The sequence below is a fragment of the Sapajus apella genome, unplaced genomic scaffold (assembly GCF_009761245.1).
Source record: "Sapajus apella isolate SASKATOON/1434 unplaced genomic scaffold, GSC_monkey_1.0 scaffold76, whole genome shotgun sequence".
Classification (NCBI taxonomy): domain Eukaryota; kingdom Metazoa; phylum Chordata; class Mammalia; order Primates; family Cebidae; genus Sapajus; species Sapajus apella.
Genome location: NW_022437016.1, coordinates 8,240,462 through 8,261,747, shown reverse-complemented (window position 1 = coordinate 8,261,747; position 21,286 = coordinate 8,240,462). Strand labels below are relative to the sequence as shown.

Genomic DNA, 21,286 nt, shown 5'->3' with positions numbered 1-21,286 from the left:
CTTCTTTTATAGAATTAAAAATATACTGAAGTATAACTTCAGTTAGAGGAATGAATATTGAATAAGAAACACAGAGAAATGAGTGCTAACAAATTTCATTAATAGTTTATCATTAATAAATACAATTTGTGAGTCTCTGCGAAATAGTTCTTTAAATAAGGGGAAAAAAATTACATATACAGATTATTCATTTTACTACAATCAACAGCTACTACTCTTGTTACCATGAAAGTCCAAAAATACTTCTGAGAAACGGATACTCTATTCTACCGATAAAAGTATAAACTGGATCAATATTTCTAGATGGCTAGTGGCAACGTTATCAGAAGCAATAAAAATGGACAAACTCAGTAAGTTTACTTCTAGAAATTTATCCTCAGAAAATCAATAGAACACTACAAAGACTGAGCTCAAAGATACCTATTTATAAATCACCGATACTCCCATATAATTAAAATTAGCTATTATTGTTCATGCTTTTTTCTTTGAAAGGAAAAAAATCTTAAAATATCTAACGTAAGAGAAGGGTTATTTATGTATAAACCATTCACATGTAATCATAAATTAAAATTTTCATATTTACTGGCATGAAAACAGGTTTATGACATAAAACTAAGTACAAGATGGTATGTACAATTCCACTGCTGTTAAAAAAATTTGAGAGTTGTATAATTATGTATGTATATATGCAGTTATATTCACACATACACAGACATATACACATACCAATATGCAAAGAAGATCTTAATAAGCCAAGATGTTAACTGTATTTATTACTGGGAGAGTAGAATTAAGACTATTTTATGTGGTTTTTTTTTTTTTAAATAAGCATATTTTTTGGTAACAGAAAAAGTTATTTTAGCAGCAGTCATTTGACTATTGAGCAACTGTTTATTTAGCTGGTTGATATAGGTATCTGATTAGCTATCTGCAATTGTTATTTGTTCTATTAGTACACATAGCCATTTCTAGAGGCTTCTCTGTGCCTCAGTTTTCTGAGCTTTTTTTCATTTTGTTTTGTTCAGACAGGGTCTCACTTTGTTACCCAGTCTGTAGTGATGTAGTAAATCACAGCTCACTGCAGCCTTCAATTCCCGGGCTCAGATGATCCTCCCATTTCAGCCTCCCGAGTAGCTGGGACTACAGGTATGTGCAACCATGCGTGGCTAATTTTTATATGTTTTGTAAAGACAGAGTTTCACCATGTTGCCCAGGCTGGTCTTGAACTCCTGAACTTAAGTGATCAACCTGTCTTGGCCTCCCAAAGTGCAGGGATTATAGGCATGTACGACTGCACCTGGCCAGTTTTCTCATCTTAAGAGGTATACTGGCATAGTTAATATATACTAATAAATTCTTTTAACTTGGAAACTCAGCATGAAACTCCATTTTGAACTAAGGTGTCAAGCTTGTATTTTCATTGAGGGAACATGGAAAATATAATCTTTAGGCTGACTCATGTCATATATTTCATTTATCCCCAAAACATTACATTAAATGTCTAATGTGCTACACATGATTGGAAAAAGTATGAAAAACTATTACAAATGAATAACCATTTTTCACAAAGGTCACAGTCCTTGGAAGACATAAGTGCTAGGTAAATGAAACATTACACAAGTAAAATAACTATTAATATTTATTTTAGTCACTATTGCTTCTTTCTAATGCAACAGGTCAGGGACCTCATGTAAATATTAAAAGATTTCAATAAACCAGTCTCACCTCACAATTCCTTCAGATACATTCGGCACTGAAAGGGTAACATCTAGTGAAATCTGACACTGGCTTCTTAAGATGGACATCATCCTTAAGGCTTCCACTTCACTCCTGGGGGCATTTACCGAGGCACAGCCTAAATAAGTTAGTTTACTGAAAACTACGCTGTCTTCATCGGCCACCGGTGTGAAAGGACTTGAAACTTCAGAATCTGAAAGAAACAAAGAATAGGGAAGTGATTATTTTCACTTTGATATTTTGTTGATATAATTAGCAAGTAAACATCTGCAAGTAATAATTAGGGCTAAAATTAAGTATTAATGAAATAACATATGCCATACCCTGAAAGAAATACCCATGAAAGCCAGAAATCTCACACTAGAACTCTGTCAGAAACACCAAGATTTTCAGGTACAGGCTGAGTATCCTAAATTCAAAAATCTGAAACATGAAATGCTTCAAATTTCAAAACCTTTTTAGCACCTACATGACACTTAAAAGAAATACTATTTGGGGCATTTCAGATTTCGAATTATTGGACTTGGGGTGCTCAGCAGGTAATAATATGCATATCCCAAAATCCAAAAATTCTGAAATCTGAAACACTTCTGGTCTCAAGCATTTTGGACAATGGATGCTCAAACTATAGTGCTAGTAGAGTCAGTCTCAATCAGATTCAGATTTGATTCACTTTTCTGCCTCTTCCAATGTGTTTGGACTTTATAATTTACATTCAGGTCAAATATATATTTAGTATTTTTTCACTCTAAAAACTCCTATCTCTGATTGTCGTCTTTCTAACCTGCACTGTTAAATTATTTCTCTCATTCATCATCTTAGCCACTTCATTATGTTCTCTCAATTCCCTTGGCTTTCCTTTTCCTATAACATCTACAGTTTTAACACCCACTTTTCTAAATGAGGTTTTAAGTTGTCCTTCTCCACTCATGCTATGTCGTTCTGTCCCACGTTCTAGTCTTCCTTTTTCAACTTGGCAACCCCTCGCATAGAGCTATTCAGGTCTGGAGCAAACATCTGTTCACCCAGAATTATCCCTCCATTTCTCTAATATTGTACTTATTTCTTTCTTTGAAAAATCTTTAAGCATTCTAGGGAAATTTAAAAAAAAAAGTCTCCCCCTATGTCATTTAACCATGTTTTCTCTTCCAGTACCACTGAAATACATTTAAATGGAAATAAGAATGGTACACATATTTACTCCTTTCACATCCCCCTAGATTTAGAATTTGGAGATTCTAGAGAATGTAGACAATGGTTTTGCCTGTTCTAAATAAAACCTAGTACAGGGTGGACACTCACATATTAAAAACAATAACCTTCAGTTATGCAAGCAATGCAGCAATCCTAACCTCCTTGTCCAGGTTTCACTGGCAGGCTCATCTCTGGTTTTTGGAGCCCTACTAATGGCACAGGGTTAATGGTGGATGAAGCGGAGAGCTGATTAGAAAGAGGCCCATCTCCTTCACCATCCAGTTGTGACCTTTTCACAAGCTCCTTTTCCCCTGGCTGGTCGTCCATTGGAGGATCCATCAGTACATCTGCTAGTTCTTTTTGCAGCTGCTGTTCACTTCCATTCCCTACAATCTAAGGGTCACAAATACATGCAATCAGCAAAGTGAGAAAGATTGCCCAGTACTGATTACAATGGGTTCATATTCTAAAGAAAATCATTAGCATTTCTTTTGACACAAAGATATTTTCTGAATGTTTTTAAAAAAAATAGAATAAATCAAGATCTGCAATGAATAAGGCCACAGCTGCTCTCTCAATTTATATAGTTATGAAAAAGTACATAGCGAAGTTGAGACTAATATCCAGAAATATATGTGATTGCCTGTCAATGTTATCAAAGTCTTTTACTGTGTCCTAAACTAACAATTAAAATATTTGTAATTTTATTTGTCTGATGAGAAATAATGCTTTTAAAAAGAACATCTTAGTGTCTCCTATAGCCGTAAGAAAAAAAAGAAAAAATGTGCTTGCTTCCAAAAGATATCAACAGAAACATACATATTAGGCAATATATTTTCACATGTTTTACCACTCCTGCCATATACAAGTCTCTTGTATTTCTGAGGAAGACTTATATGATATGAACAGGTTCTTAAAGTTCTAAAATACTTGAGTAAAGCTGACATAAATGTATAAAATAGTCCTGAGAAATAAAAGCACTGTATTTCAATAATATCAAGTAATTGCAGAGAGTCATGATGGGTTATTATTAGTTCCTCAACAAGGAAGCAAGTAAGTGTAAAATCAAGTGGATATGGCCCAATGCCAAGAAAAACCACAAGTGACATAACCCAGTATTGTCACTAAGTGCTTACTTAAGAAATACTTAAAAAACTAACAGAAGAATTGAGTTAGAAAAAGAAAGTCATGGGAAAAAAGAGGGAGTTGACTTACGAGGCTTTCTGACTAAACTCTATCAGAAAGTTAAATTGGGCAGGGCTTTGAGAATGTTAAAGAAAATAAGGCCTACCCTAGGAAAATTAACGAAGAGGCTAGAAAGCAAAATTCCAATAACAGAGGTAGGAACCGCTGGGTTACCAAGAAATCCAATTCAAATGTTTTTATTGATTCAGGTTTTTATAATTCTATAAACTTCAAGTCTCTTGTGCTTCAAATTATGACTGAGAAAAAGACAAGTGTTTTCTGCTGACATTTTCCCAAGAAAATTCCAACACTTCAACTACTTTTGCTTTAGAAATAAAGACCTCTTTCTTGGCTTCAATGACAACTTCTGTTTCTGTGAATTTCATTTTATGTTTGGAGTTACTGCTAATGGAAGTACAAGTGGGCCAAGTAATTTTAACCCTTTGTTAAATCAGATTCTACACATACACAAGTGCAATTGAATTTTTTTTTCAGAATTTCTGCTTTAAAAAGTTTTTTTTTTTTTCTTTTTTTTTTTTTTTGCTGGGCACAGTGGCTCACACCTATAATCCCAGCCCTTTGGGTGGCTGAGGTGGGCAGACTGCTTGACCACAAGAGTTCGAGACCAGTCTGGGCACCATGGTGAAACCCTATCTCTACCAAAAATACAAAAATCAGCTGTGCCTGGTAGCACGTGCCTGTGGTTCCAGCTACTGGGAGGCTGAGGTGGGAGGATGGCTGGAGCCTCGGAAATTTAGGCTATAGTTACCGAGATCACAGCACAGCACTTCAGCCTGGTTCACAGAGCAAAACCCTGTCTCAAAAACTTTTTTTGAGAAGAGACACCATATTGCTGTGTTGCCCAGGATGGACTTGAACTCCTGGGCTCAGGTGATCCGCCCTTATCAGCCTTCTGAGTAACTGAATATAAGCAATGCCACCACACCCAGCTTAAAAAATTTTTAAAGCACCTAAAAATCAAACTAAAGCTTAGATCCAATTAGCCTCTTAGTTTTTCAAAACTGGAGAAGAAATACCGTATTACCTGGAGTAAATAAAAGACAGCCCAAATGAGCCTAAACTAACTTTTACAAGGGTAGGAAGAAATAACATATAGGAGTAGAGTTATATAGCATCCCAAAAACAGATGAGAGAAGATACTAGATTACCTATTGAAGCAATTAGTAATTACAAGTGGGAATGCAACTGGAATTGAATAATGACATATTACATGCTATGAAGTACTGTTTTGCTCTTTGGCATGAATAAACCGAAGTTTTCTGTTGCAATAGGCTACCTACATTGTAATAAATTTACCAATCACAGAAATGTAGCTAACCCTGAAACAAAACATGTTTACACATTTCCCTTGTGTTTACATGTTTATCTTGCATTCTTCCCTACTTTATAAGTTTTATAAACATAAGAACTCTCTTCAATGTCCTTAACTCTTCCTTAAAAACTAGGAAAAAGTGGTCAGGTGAAAAAGTGGCTCATGCCTGTAATCCCAGCACTTTGGGAGGCCGAGGCGGGCAGACATTAGGTAAAGAGATCAAGACTATCCTGGTCAACATGGTGAAACCCCATCTCTACTAAAAAATACAAAAATTAGCTGGGTGTGGTGGCGCATGCCTATAGTCCCAGCTACTCTGGAGGCTGAGGCAGGAGAATTGCTTGAACCCGGGAGGCAGAGGTTGCAGTCAGCCGAGATAGTGCCACTGCACTATAGCCTGGCGACAGAGAGAGACTCCATCTCAAAAAAACAAAACAAAAAACATGTACACACGCAAAACAGTTGATTACTAAGAGAGGTTTAAAAATAGTAATCTAACAAATGCCTTGGATAGTTTTATCAAATACAATATGCAACAATTATGTTAGATCACTTGTGAACTTTGAATCCAATTCCAAATTACTACCTATGACAGTACAGTACCCATACTTTTTTTTTGTATTGAGATAGAGCCTTGCTTTGTCTGTTGCCCAGGCTAGAGTGCAGTGGCATGATCTGGGCTTACTGCAACCTCTACCTCCTGGGTTCAGATGGTTCTTTTGCCTCAGCCTCTCAAGTAGCTGGGACTACAGGCACACGCCAACATGCCCAGGTAGTTTTTGCATTTTTAGTAGAGACGGGGTTTCACCATGTTGGCCAGGCTGGTATTGTACTCCTGACCTCAAGTGATCCTCCCACCTCAGCCTCCCAAAGTGCTAGGATTAAAGGCATGAGCCACGACACCAGGCCTACTATGTACTTTAATCAATTAAGTTCTTTTTTAGGTGTAGGGCAGTCAACTAATTTTATCTAAACCAAGCTGGAAAACATTGAGCAGTGTCTTTCAAGGTTCTGAAACTTTGACATGCATCAGAATCACCAGGAGAACTTGCTGAAACAGACCATTGGGCCCTGTCTGAGTTTCCAGTTAAGTCAGTCTGGGGTAATGCTTAATAATTTGAATTTCTAAAAAATCCCCAAAACATAGTGATGCTGCTAGCCTGGGAACTACACTCTGAGAAACAGTCTTAGATTAATGATTTTTGACCATGACTATCCAACAAAACTACCACTATTACTATGCAGCATGAAACAAACAAAAGCATGTAATATACAGCATGGGATCCATCACACAGTCAACATTAATACACAGTAATCTTTTTTCAGAAGTTCTGCTTTAAAAAGTTATTTTTTGCCTGGGTGTGGTGGTGGCTCAAACCTGTAATCCCAGCACTTGGGGAGACTTAGGCAGGCAGATCACTTGAGGCCAGGAGTTTAAGACCAGTCTAGCCAACATGGTGAAACTCCATCTCCACTAAAAAATACAAAAATCAGCCAGGCATTGTGGCATACACCTGTAGCCCCAGCTACTCAGGAGGCAGAGGCAGGACAATTGCTTGAACCTGGGGACTTGAACCCAAGATCGCACCACTGCACTCCAGCCTGAGTGACAGAGCAAAACTCCATCTCAAAAAAGAAAGAAGAATAGAATAGTAGAACAGAACAGAATAGAAAAAAAAAAAAAAAGAAAGAAAAAGGAACCTCCACATATGATTCTGATACACAACCAGGATTGAGAAACACTGCCTCAGAACAAAATCCCAAACTAAAATGCCAACACAGTATTTACCAGAGGGTCCACATAGGCATCAAAATGATCTCTGGTACTTTTTGAAAATGCAAATCCCTTGACTCCACCCAAGAAAACCTCTGTGCATGGGCCTCAAGAATCTATATTCTGCACTCCATGAGACGTTCACATGCAACAAAGTTTGAGAATCACCGGGCTAGGAACTTACGCAGTCCATTTATTTTCTAATATGAATGGTCCATCATGATAAAAGGACTAATAGCAAATAACTGTTACTTTTGGCACATGCCTACCTCCACTGGAGAGACTAGAAAAGTCAGTAGTTTCCAGCTTCCCTTACAGCTATAGTTTACTATATAACATAATTTTAGCCTTTGAGATGTAAACAGAAATTGGCTGGGAAGCTTCTAGAAGACTGTTGCTTTCCCAATAAAATAAACAAGCATGATTAGTGTCATCCCCTTTACCTTTTCTTCTTGCCTTGGAACATGAATATGGAACCATGGTGGATGTACTATGACAATGAGGTGACACAGAACAAAATTTCAGTAAGTCAAGCCAAGCACAATGGTGTGTGCCTGCAGTCCCAGATACTCAGGAGGCTGCGGGGAAGGATCACTTCAGGCCAGCCTGGGCAACATAAGGAGATCATTTGTCTTAAAAAAGAGTCAGCGAGCCAAAAATGAATGAGCGGATAAAAGAAATTGGGTCCTTAATGGTATAGATCAGAAGTTAAGAAATGTTTTCTCTAAAGAGCTAGATAATGAATATTTTAGGCTTTGTAGGCCTTATATATAGTCTCTCTTGCAGCTACTCAACTCTGACTTTATAGCATGAAAGCGGCCATAAACAATGTGTAAACGAATTAATGTGGCTATGTTCCAATTACATTTTATTTACAAAAACAAGGTGCCAGGCCAGATTAGGCCAGCAGACTATAGTTTGTTGAACCCTGGTATGGATGAACAGGTTAAACAAACTAGCAACTGCTTATCTCCAGACTTCTTCTTACAGCAGAAAAATAAACCCACTCTTGGTAGGGCTTTCTCTTCCCTGCTGTCAATAGCATTCCTAACAGATACCACCACCATCTCTAAAATAAATGTAGTTTCAGGTAAAGTCATGAAGACACGTGGTATTAGTGAAAAGGCAAATATATAGATCAATGGGACAGAATAGAGTCCAAAAAAAGATGCACACAAATATGGCCAACTGATCTTTAACTGATCTGTCAAGGTAATTAGAGAAAGTGATGAATAAAAAAATGAAGCTGGAACAATTAATCTGACATCCATATGCAAGAACATAAATCTTAATAGTTCACATCACATACAAAAAAATTAACTCAAAAGGGATTACAAACCTAAGTGTGCCCTAAAACTATAAAGCATACAGAATAAAATATAAATCTTTGTAATTGAGATTTCTTAGAACACAAAAAGTATGAACCATAAAAGAAAAACTTGAGAACATGAACTTTATTAAAATTTAAAAGTTCTACTCAAAAGAAACTCTCAAGAGAATGAAAAGATAAGCCAGACTTGGAAAATATATTTGCAAGTCATATATGTGATGAAAGACTTATATCCAGAATATATAAAGAACCCTTAAGAAGAAAACAAACTGCCCAATTAAAAAGGGCATTTCACCAAAGATACCTACATGGCAAATAAGAACATAAAAAGAAAATATCACTAGCCATCAGGGAAATAGAAACTATAATAGGATGCCTCTATACTCCTATAAGAATGACTATAGTCTGGGCATGGTTCATGCCTATAATCCCAGCACTTTAGGAGGCTGAGGCAGGTGACTGCCTGTATCTAGGAGTTCAAGACTAGCCTGGGCAACATGGTGATACCCCAATTCTACAAAAATTTTAAAAAATTAGCCAGGCATAGCGGCACACACCTTGGTCCCAGCTACTCAAGAGGCTGAGGTGGGAGGATCACTTGAATCCAAGAGGTTGAGGCTGCAGTGAGATTTTTTGCACCACTGCACTCCAGCCTGGGCAACAGAGCAAGACCCTGGTTCAAATAAAATAAAATAAAATAAAATAAAAACAATGACTAAAATTCAAAACAACTCTGACAATAGGAAGGGCTGACAAGGATGAGGAGCAACTAGGAAACTCTCATATATTGTTGGCGGGAATACAAAATGCTCTAGTCACATTAGCCATTTTTTATAAAGTTTTATAAGGTTAAACATTACACTTACCATATGACTCACTCTTAAGTATTTACCCAAGAAAAATAAAAACATATGTCTACACAAAAACCTGTTAGCAAATTAATTTTTTTTAGAGACAGGTTCTTGCTCTACTGACCAGGCTACTATACAGGGGCACAATCATAGCCAACGGCAGCCTCAAACTTCTGGGCTCTGTGATCTTCCCATCTCAGCCTCCCAAGTTGCTGAGATTACAGCAATGAGCCACCAATGCCCAGGTGCAAATGTTAATGCATTATTCATAATAGCCAAAAACTGAATACAACCCAAATGTTTATTCACTAGTGAATGGATAAACAAAATGATTGTTACAGATCTATAAAATGGAATATTACTCAGTGATAAAAATGAATAAACTACGAATAAACACAGTGACGTGGACAAATCTCAAAAGCATTATTTTATATAAAAGCCAGACACAAAACTACATACTGTATGACTCTATTCACCTGGCATTCTGGGAAAGGCAAAACTACAGGGACAGAAATCAGACCACTGGTTACCAGGGACTGGGCAGGGGAATAGAGGGTTGACTATGTAGATGCACAAAGGGACTTTTGGGAGTAATGAAAGTATTCTCCATCTTGACTGTGCTGGTCGTTACATGAGAGTTTACATTTGTTAAAACTCAGGACCATACAATTAAGAGGGTTGCATTTTATTGGTGTAAATTTTATCCCAAAAAATCTGACTTAAAATAAAATAGAAAAAGTATGATTTCTACAAAAGACACAATTTGAGAACACAACTGTTCCTTTTTTCTATCTACTCTACAAAAGGTGCTCATCCAGGATTCTGTCTTTGGGATTAACTTCATGTTATAGACTCTCCTGTGCCACTGTATGGTATTTACTCCCAACAACATACAAACAATCCTAAATCTGTATCTACAACCCCTTCAACTGTCTACTGGACAAATACCTTCAGTTGGATACATCAAACTTATTCTATCCAAAATTTAAGCCACTGATCCTCTTCCTGCATCCTTCTATTTTTTTTTGGGGGGGGGAGGGGGGCACAGAGTCTCGTTCTGTCACCCAGGTTGTAGTACAGTGGCACAATCTCTGCTCACTGCAACCTCCGCCTCCTGGCTTCAAGTGATTCTCATGTCTCAGCCTTCCAAGCAGCCAGGATTGCAGGAGTGCGCCATCACGCCTGGCTAATTTCTATTTTTAGTAGAGATGGGGTTTCATCATGTTGGCTAGGCTGGTCTCGAACTCCTGGCCTCAAGTATCTGCCCACCTCGGCCTCCCTGTTGGGATTACAGGTGTGAGCCACTGTGCCTGGCTCTCTTGCATCCTTTTTAAATCAATGAGTTCCACTACCATTCAATCCATGGCCAAATTAAGAATCACAATCCTCCTTGATTTCTCTCCCATAAAACTCACAAATCCTAAAAAAATTGTCCATTTTTCCCATCTTCTATCTTCTCTGTATAGCTAATACCTTAGTACAACCTCTTTCATTTTATGTAAGCCTATTGCAAAGTTAGTAGTTTCCCTGCCTTTCTTCTCTCTCTCTTTCATATATGGCCACCATTCAACTTATAATTGCCAATCTTTTTTTTTTTTTTGAGACAGAGTCTTGTTCTGTCACCAGGCTGGAGTGCAGAGGTGCGATCTTTGCTCACTACAACCTCCACCTCCCGGGTTCAAGTGATTCTCCTGCTGCAGCCTTCCGAGTAGCTGGGACCACAGGTGTGCATCACCATGCTCGGCTAGCTTTTTGTGTTTTAGTAGAGACGGGGTTTCACCAGGTTGGCCAGGATGGTCTTGATCTCCTGACCTCTTGATCCACCTGCCTCGGCCTCCCAAAGTGCTGGGATTACAGGCGTGAGCCACTGCGAATTGCCCATCTTAGCTGTGATTAAGCACTGCCTTATTTTTAAATCCTTCCATGGTTCCTCAGGGCCAAAAAGATAAAGCAAAATTCGTAAGACTTTTCACAACTCTGCTCATTCTACCCTTCCAGTCACTTAGTCACAGCAAACTACTCAACTTTCCCAGGACACATCATAAACTTTGAAGCACCCACACTTTGCATGGAGTGTTTCCTTTCCTGGAAAGCCATCCTCTCCTCCTGTGTATTCTTTAAGACCAATCTTAACTTCTGTTACCTCCCCTGGGAGATCTTAACCCCTTTAGACAGGATTTAATCACTCTCTCCTCAGGGCTACCATAATATTCACATATATGTTTATTCTAGCATTGCTACTTGTTTTAGAAAATATTTGTTTAGTGAGTCCCTTGAACCAGACTGGGCAGAGATTGTTTGTTAAATTATCTTCATATCCCCAAAGCTTCAGACAGTGACTGGGAAAGAACACACCTGAAATACACATTTACTGAACTGAATGTTTCAAATGCAAAGAATGGAAGCCAAAGCATTATTACTTTAGCCTATTTGGATACTGAATATTCCATAAATTTTGATTTAATTATAGCAAGCAAAATCTGAATGAATTTAGCTTTATCTACTAAAATACAAAAACAAAAACAAATGCCATAATTTTTCTTTATTCTGAGCAAATGTCATTAAGGTCTAACATTTACAATAAGAATACTGGGCAAGTTCAAAAGCCCAGTGCAAAACACAATACACTTTATTTTGAAGTCCAACAAAGACTTCTAATGTAATTTAGCACAAATATGAAGATAAAAAAAGCAAAACAAATATTTATGATTACTAATACTAAGAATTATGTTTAGATTTGTGTTTATCTCCATGTAATCTACATTAAAAGGAAGAAACAGTTCTTTAGGAAACAGTCCTGAATTGCCAAGGAAAACAATCAGTATAAAGAGGCCAATTTAGCATTTAGCAGCTACTGTAAACATATGACATAAATGTCTAAAGGGAGGGAGACTGCATGATGAATCATTTATTCATAATTCTGCCTACATAGCAGGGTGGTACTAAAAAAAAAAAAAAAATTGGGCTCAGAGCTGTTTTGTGGCACAACTCCAAGAGGCACCATTCACAGCATAGATTATTTGAATGGCTCTCACTAGAACTGTTCTGTGTGAAGCCTATGCAATTGAACTTAGTAGTCATACTTGGGCTCCTAAGTGAGACAGATCTGGATTTGGGACACTGCATTGACATTAACTCTGTAACTGAGAGCAAATTAATGTCTGGGAGCCAAAACTGTCTAATCTCTAAAATGAGGGTGTTAATGTCTATCTTATAGAATTGTTATTAGGGTTCGATAACATTATTGGGCACTTGCGTGTATTTCAGGCACTGTATCATGTATTTTTTACAGAACGATCTCGTTTAACTGTCACATCACAGTACCTGCCAAATAGCATCCAATAAGTGCTGGTATTCCTCCACCCCACTCTCAGCTCTTTTTAAAGAAACTCTGATGTAACTATTAGAGTTGAGGTTTGAAAACAAACAATAACATAGAAAACAAGTAGTTCTGCTTTTTGTGGCCCAAAAAACTCTAAGAACACACTTACTATTTATGCACAAAAGCAGCATATTGAATAACATTTGTCCATTCTAAAAATATCAAATAAAGGCAATAACCTATATGGTAGAATTGGCTACAAGTCTGTTTCCTTGAGAGCAAAACTGAATTTATGGAACCAAAGGACAAAATGTTCCAAACGCAAAATCCAGAGTCATTTCCTGGTTTCAATTTTCCACTTCTAAATTTATAGTCCCTGCTTCCTTTCACTGCAACAATACCATCTTGGCCCCACTTGATTTGCCAGTTATACGAAACTACTTCAGGCAGTTTGGAATCCTTTTCTGAGGGATATTTAGGCCCTCAAGAAAACATGCCTACGTAGGAAGTGACAGTTTGTGCTTGAGAAGTCCCTAGACGATCAGAAAATTAAAGACGAATTCCTAATGATCTACAGTTTCCACTGTTATAATCCTACTGCAGTGAAAACAAATGAAAACTGTTCAAATTGAGTAATACCGCTGAGCTTCAGTGTAAAACCTGAACAATTAATAAGTATGCATGTTACTTATAACTTTTAACATTAAATAACTTTAGCTGTGTCAAAATGCACGACACAAAATAACCAAAGGTCCAATTTGGATATTTGAAGATTTAGTTACTAATCTCAAACCTGCTCACATAATCATTCTGTGATCTTTCTTAAATCAGTAAATTTGTTTATGATTTACTTCATAAACCATGGATGTTCTGATTATCAATCTCTTTATCTTACTGTATGAAGGCAAAACCAAACAACCTGAAGGTAACATTAGGAATTTCTAGCATTACTTTAAAACAAAAAGAGGAGGGGAAAGAAAAGCAGCATATGAATTTATCCTGAAAAGTCAACTGAAGACAGGCTCAAAATATTTATGACTGATTCACTAAGTAATGGGATTATGGATGGGTTTTACTTTAATTTTTTAATTTTTAAAATAGAGACAGGGTCCCATCATGTTACCTAGGTTGGTCTAGAACTCCTGGGCTCAGGCAATCCTCCTGCCTCCACCTCCCAAAGTGCTGGGATTACAGGCATGAGCCACCATGCTGTCTGGCCATGGCTGGATTTAATTACTTCTCTTACAGTCTGGATTTCTATATCAAGCAAACATTATTATAATTTAAAAAAAAAAAAAAACAAAAACATGGCAAGGCTATTTGTATCTTGGGACAAAAAGGAAGGCAAATACAATCAATTCTACTACACACAGTAGCCCTGATTCCAGGTTCTTTCAAGCTTCTGGATCTTATCACATGCTACAGACTCACTTCTTTGTATGAGACTTTTTTTTTTTTTTTTTTTTTTGAGACAGAGTTTCACTCTTGTTACCCAGGCTGGAGTGCAATGGCGAGATCTCGGCTCACTGCAACCTCCATCTCCTGGGTTCAGGCAATTCCCCTGCCTCAGCCTCCTGAGTAGCTGGGACTACAGGCGTGCGCCACTATGCCCAGCTAATTTTTGTATTTTTAGTAGAGACGCGGTTTCACCATGTTGACAAGGATGGTCTCAATCTCTTGACCTCGTGATCCACCCGTCTCAGCCTCTCAAAGTGCTGGGATTACAAGCGTGAGCCACCGCGCCCGGCCTGAGACATTCTTTATAGAGTACCTCTGGCTAAGAGCTAAGATCCCTAACTCAGAGGAACTTACAGTCAGTCAGGTGGAGAAAATAAATGTTCTGGCCAGGCACTGTGGCTCACTCTGGTAATCCCAGCACTCTGAGAGGCTGAGGAAGGTGGATCACCTGAGGTCAGGAATTCAAGACCAGCCTGGCCAACATGGTGAAACCCCGTCTCTACTAAAAATACAAAAATTAGCTAGGCATGGTGCTGAGCACCTGAAGTCCCAGCTACTCAGGAGGCTGAGATAGGAGAATTGCTTGAGCCTGGGAGGCAGAAGTTGCAGTGAGCCGAGATCACGCCATTGCACTCCAGCCTGGGCAACAAGAGCAAAATTCTGTCTCAAAAGAATCAAAAATACTTGTTCTGCCGGGCGCGGTGGCTCAAGCCTGTAATCCCAGCACTTTGGGAGGCCGAGGCGGGTGGATCACGAGGTCAAGAGATCGAGACCATCCTGGTCAACACGGTGAAACCCCATCTCTACTAAAACTACAAAAAATTAGCTGGGCATGGTGGCACGTGCCTGTAATCCCAGCTACTCAGGAGGCTGAGGCAGGAGAATTGCCTGAACCCAGGAGGCGGAGGTTGCGGTGAGCCGAGATCACGCCATTGCACTCCAGCCTGGGTAACAAGAGCGAAACTCCGTCTCAAAAAAAAAACTTGTTCTTTTTTATGGAAAGTTATTAGATTTTGATATGAGTTGTCACAACATTTTACTAAGAAAAATACAGCCTGGTACGGTGGCTCACTCCTGTAATCCCAGCACTTTGGGAGGCTGAGGCGGATGGATCACAAAGTCAGGGTTTCGAGACCAGCCTGACCAACATGGTAAAACCTGGTCTCTACTTAAAAATACAAAAATTAGCTGGGTGTGGTGGTGCACACCTGTAATCCCAGCTACTTGGGAGGCTGAGGCAGGAGAATTGCTTGAACCCAGGAGGCAGAGTTTGCAGTGAGTCGAGAATGTGCCACTGCACTCCAGCCTAGGCGACAGAGCGAGACCTCATCTCAAAAAAAAAAAAAAAAAAAAAAAAAAAATCCTGCTTATGGATGACTAGATTTAAAAAAAAAGAAATATACCTCTATGTTTCGTGAGGTTTTCTTTTGCTTTTAAGAGGTGGGCTCTCACTATACTGCCTAGGCTGGTCTCAAACTCCTGAGCTCAAGCAATCCTCCCACTTTAGCCTCCCAAAGTGCTGGGATTACAGGTGCGGGCCACTGTGCCCAGCCATACCTCTATGTTTTCTATAACCACACCATCACATAACACTTTTCTTTAAACGGCTTATCTGAAGCATCATCCACTCCAAGAAGCCTTCCTTGACCCTTCCTTCAAGCTGAGTTAGGTTTCCATCCTCTGTTCTATAGCACCCTTCGCTCATCTGCACCACAGCATTCATTTAACTATATTGATGTTGAAAATCAAATATGGCCAGAGAATCTCTACAGCAGCTCCAATCAAGAGACATAGGCTATTTTCCCCAAACCTTGAATCTGGACTGAACTTGTGACTTGCTTTGAACAACAGAATCCACATGGTGTAATGTCCAAGCCTCAAGCCTAAGGGCCTTACAGCTACTACTCCCATCCTAAGATCACACTGCTGTGAAGAAGCCTAAATTGAGAGGCTTCATGGAGGGAGACCCAGCTATCCTAGTCAAGCCCAGTCCCCACCTGACCCATCAGATGAATGAAGTTGTATGAGTACAAGATGAGCAAAAACCAACCAATCCACAGATCAAGAGAAATCACTTTTTTTATGTTTTTTTGGAAGGGGAGTTTTTTTTTTTTTTTTTTTTTTTGAGATGGAGTTTTACTTTGCCACCAGGCTAAAGTGCAGTGGCATTATCTCGGCTCAACGCAACCTCTACCTCCTGTAGCATTCTCCTGCCTTAGCTTCCCCAGTAGCTGGGACTATAGGTGTGCACCACCACACCCAACTAATTTTTGAGTTTTTAGTAAAGATGGAGTTTCACCAAGTTGGCCAGGATGGTCTCGATCTCTTGACCTTGTGATCCGCCCACCTCGGCCTCCCAAAGTGCTAGGATTACAAGTGTGATCCACCACAACCAGCCAAGAAATTAACTGTTTTAATCCACTGAGTACTGAAGTAACTTGGTTCTCTAATTTTTTTTTTAAAAAAAGAGACAGGGTCTCACTGTTGTTGTCCAGGCTTGTCTCAAACTCCTGTGCTCCAGTGATCCTCTTGCCTCAGCCTCCCAAAGTGCTGGGAGTACAGACATGTGCCACTACAACAGGCAGAGGTAATTTTTTAGAAAGGAAAAACTAGTAGACACAACTGTAACAAGATTTTTAAAAACTGTCATCTACCCTAAGCTATAAGCATCTTACATACAGGCACCGAGTCCAGTTGGTCTCTATACTCACTCAGCCTTTTATTATTTTCTCTCTGGCTTTGATGTTCTCCAGTTTCACTGTCATTCCACTTGGGACTTACTGTGTTTTTTGAAGCCAATGATTTATATCTTTTATCACTTCTGGAAAATATTCAACTATTATCTCTTCAAATATTTTCTTCCATCTTCCGCATTCGCTTATTATAGAACACTTAAGATGACTGGTCCTTCTCATCTTAATTTTCATGTTGTTTAAGTGGTCTTTCATATCTTATCTTTCAATGCTATCTTCTGGATAATTTCTTCAGATCCATTTTCCAGGTATTTGATTCTCTCTGCAGCCATGTGTAATTTGCTGTTTAACACACCTTCTGCACTTTTAATTTCACTGGCTCTAAATTGTAGAATTCCATTTTTAGTTTGCTTAATTTTACATTTTTTGATATTGTGTCCTTTTTAAATGTTTTCTAATTTTGCTTTAAATCTTTAAAGATTTTAATCAAATTTACCTTAAAGGTTATACCTAATAATTCTAATGCCCAAGTTCTAGTGGGATTCAATTCTGCTGGGGTTTGCTAACTTGCTCATAGTAATTCTTTGTATGTATTTGTAAATTGTGGGTTGTGTGCTCTGCTTTAATAGGGTTATCTGGCGGAACACCATGTAGCCTGGGTGGCAAGTATGTTCCTCCAGAGTAGTTCTGCAATTGCTTCTGTAAGGTGCCTGGAGTATTACTAACCAAGGAACATACAAGTAGTGCGAACTCAAGCTCTAAACATACATGAAGGCAAGCCTGGTGGGCATAAATTCTCAACAAGACCCTCCTCCAAATTAGTGTCCAAGCTAAGAAATATGTTTCCTTATGTTCTTCCTGTGACTACAGGGAGAATTTCTCCCCTATCCTTTCAAGTTAGGATGTGGCCCTTAGTATACTATATGAGGGGATCTCAGCTCCAACACCTCTCTCTCTAAACCCAGGCCTTACCTTTTGCCCAACGTAGTTATCAAAACCCAAGCATTCTGTTTATAAAGAATAGCAAATTTCTCAGTGCAGTCCAAATGTCAGCCCATATGTATAGTTCCAGCTTTCAGTCTCCTCTTTGTTTTTGTTCTTTAAAGACTGCCATTACTTTCTTGTAAATATAGCTAGGCAATTAAATTGTAACATTTCAGTTAGCTTTTCTAATTATTTTATATTGGAACCTTCTTAGGCTTTGTAGGTTATCATATTTTCAAAAATGGTAATTATTATCCTGTAGTAGATTACTGGCTGTCAAATGACCTTTCAACAAGACACTCAATTGGGATTTTGGAGTTTTGGGGTGGAATAGTGACAGGCTTTTAAAATCTATTTTCCATTGGGTACACATGGACATAAAGATGGGAACAATGGACACTGAGGACTACAACAGAGGGTAGGAAGTGAAGGAGACAGGAGGACAAGGGTTGAACAACTAACTACCTATTGTGTACTGTGCTTACTACCTGGATTTAATTGTATCCCAAACCTCAGAATCATGTAACATACATTTGTAACTAACCTGTACATGTATCCCCTTATCTAAAATAAAAGTTTTAAAAAATTTTCTTTTTTGAGACAGGGTCTTGCTATGTTGCCCAGGCTGGACTGCAGTGGCTATTCACAAGCATGCTTATACAGCACTGCAGTCTTGAACTCTGGGCTTTGAGCAATCCTCCTGCATCAGCCTCCTAAGTAGCTGGGACTACCGCTATACACTATGACACCTAGCTCATGGTTCTACTTTTATGTGTATGTCCCAAGCATAAATGTTAGCACTAAAAAAGAAATAAAGAAAAATTCCAGGGCCTGGTGCAGTGGCCCACACCTGTAATCCTAGCACATTGGGAGGCTGAGGTAAGTGGGTGACTTGAAGCCAGGAGTTTGAGACCAGCCTAATCAACACGGCAAAACCCCATCTCTACTAAAAAAAAAAAAAAAATTAGCCAGGCATGGTGGCACATGCCTGTAATCCCAGCTACGAGGAGATTAAGGCCCAAGTCATCTGAACCCAGGAGGCGGAGGTTATAGTGAGCAGAGATCGCACCACTCCACTCCAGCATGGGCGACAGAGCAAGGCTCTGTCTCAACAAATAAACAAACAAAGCTCAAGAGCCTTGGAGTTTATTAAATTTCATGTTGGCCAGGCATGGTGGCTCACAACTGTAATCCCAACACTTTAGGAGGCCAAGGTGGAAGGATCACTTGAGGCCAGGAGTTTGAAGTCTAGGCAATATATGAAGGCCCTGCCTCTACAAAACAAACTAAAATAAAGTATTTTAAATTTCTTATTATATCACATTGAAATGGCAAAAAAAAAATTGTTAGGAAGGTAGATAAGATGCTCTACAATTTTTTTTTTTTTTAAGTCATTTCATTAGTCATTCTACTAGGGACTGAGAAACAAAACAAGGTTTCAAAAAGGAGAGTACCACAGAGCAAGATATCTCCAATATTACTATTATACCTTCCTCTAACGACAGACCTTACAGATTTAACAATTTTAGTAATTCTTCACTTCCAGTTCTGTATATAATAACCCTACATGATATACAAATGTACCAAAATTAAAACACACAGAGGAAATATTTTACATTTGGAGAACAAGTTCCTCAATTTCCTTGTCTATAAAATACAATCATGCATCACTTAACAACAGGGATACATTCTGAGAAATGCACTGTTGGGCATTTTGTTGTATAAACATCATAGTGTACTTACATAAACCTAGGAAGCATAGCCTAGGATACACCTAGGTTATATGGTATGGCCTGTTACTCCTAGGCTACAAACCTGTACAGCATGTTACTATACTAAATACTGTAGGCAATTCTAACACAATAGTAAGTATGTGTGTATTAAACATACCTAAACACAGAAAAGGTACAATAAAAATATGGTATTATAATCTTCTGGGACCACCTTTATACATGCAGTTGGTTGCTGACTGAAATGTTATGTAGCACATGACTAAAGAGCTATTTCTTTCTGGTAAACAAGACAAATGATAGTTAGAAAGAATAAATAAAACCTAGTATTTGCTAGCACAATAGGGTGACTATAGTAAAAATGATTTAATTGTACTTTTAAAAATAACTAAAAGAGTATAGCTATGCCGGGTGCAGTTTCTCACGCCTGTAGCCCTAGAGTTTTTTGGAGGCCAAGGCAGGCAAATCACTTGAGGCCAGGAGTTCAACAGCAGCCTGACCAACACGGCAAAAACCCATCTGTACTAAAAATACAAAAGTTAGCCAGGCATAGTGGTGCATGCCTGTAGTCCCAGCTACTCAGGAAGCTGAGGTATGAGAATCGTCTGAACCCAGTAGGTGGAGGCTGTAGTAAGCCGACATTGCGCTACTGCACTCCAGCCAGTGAAACAGAACAAGACTTGACCTCACTAAAAAAAAAAAAGAAAAGAAAACTGAATTGTTTGTAACACAAAGAATAAACGCCTAAGGTGATACCCCAATTATTACTCATTGCATACCTGTAGGAAAACGTCTCATGTAACACATATACACACATTAACACATAAATATATATACCTACTATGCACCCATAAAAATTAAAAATTAAGAAAAAAGACTGGGCATGGTGGCTTATGCCTGCAATCCCAGCACTTTGGGAGGCCAAGGTGAGTGGATCACCTGAGGTCAGGAGTTCAATACCAGCGTAGCCAACATGGTGAAACCCTATCTCCACTGAAAACACAAAAAAATTAGCCAAGTGTGGTGATGTGTGCCTATAATCCCAGCTACTCAGGAGACTGAGGCAGGAGAATCGCTTAAACCCAGGAGGCAGAAATTGCGCCACTGCACTCCACCCCGGAAAAGATCGAAACTCTGTCTCAAAAAAAAAAAAGAAAAGAAAAAGAAAAAAAAAAACTCATCCTTTTGATTTGGGTAGAAAAAATTTTTTAAAATAATAAAATAAAAAACATGAAAGAGCAAAAAAAAAGTTCTTAGGAAGATACCTAAGGGACCTGCCATGTACCATAAATGATTCATAAAAGTAGAAACAGGAAGAGTAAGTCAAACTGAACTTCAAAAGTTTACAAGAAAATTTTCAAATGGAGGAAATCCAAAAAGTGACAAGATGGACTTACTTGCATATTACTGCTGTCTTAATTTCTAGAAACTGTTCCTATGCTAAGTATTCCACTTATGAACAGGACACTCTTTTCACTAATCAAAGATTTTGGTCTTCTTTCATATTAGTAACATATCCTTTTTACTGAATAATTCCTACCAATATATAAATATCCTATAATCATTCAATAAAATTCATAACCACTGCAGCTACCACTCAATTTTTCTGTCCTTCTTTTATAGCAAAAGTCCTTGAAAAAGCTTTTATTTCCACTTCTTTCTCATCTCCCATTTACTAGTGAACCCACACTAACC

The 21,286-nt window shown here is 38.4% G+C and overlaps 1 protein-coding gene across 6 annotated transcripts in view; it reads right to left on the bottom strand.

Moving 5' to 3' along the window:
- RABGAP1 (RAB GTPase activating protein 1) overlaps nucleotides 1–21,286 on the bottom strand; it is a 172,820-nt gene that overhangs the window by 116,256 nt on the left and 35,278 nt on the right. For 4 of the 6 annotated variants that reach the window (XM_032251610.1, XM_032251608.1, XM_032251609.1 and 1 more), the window contains 2 exons: nucleotides 3,090–3,324; nucleotides 1,726–1,930 (listed from right to left, as the gene is read on the bottom strand). In XM_032251610.1, coding sequence (XP_032107501.1) covers nucleotides 1,726–1,930; nucleotides 3,090–3,324 — 440 coding nt within the window. The other 2 variants (XM_032251614.1, XM_032251612.1) reach the window with 2 other exon arrangements.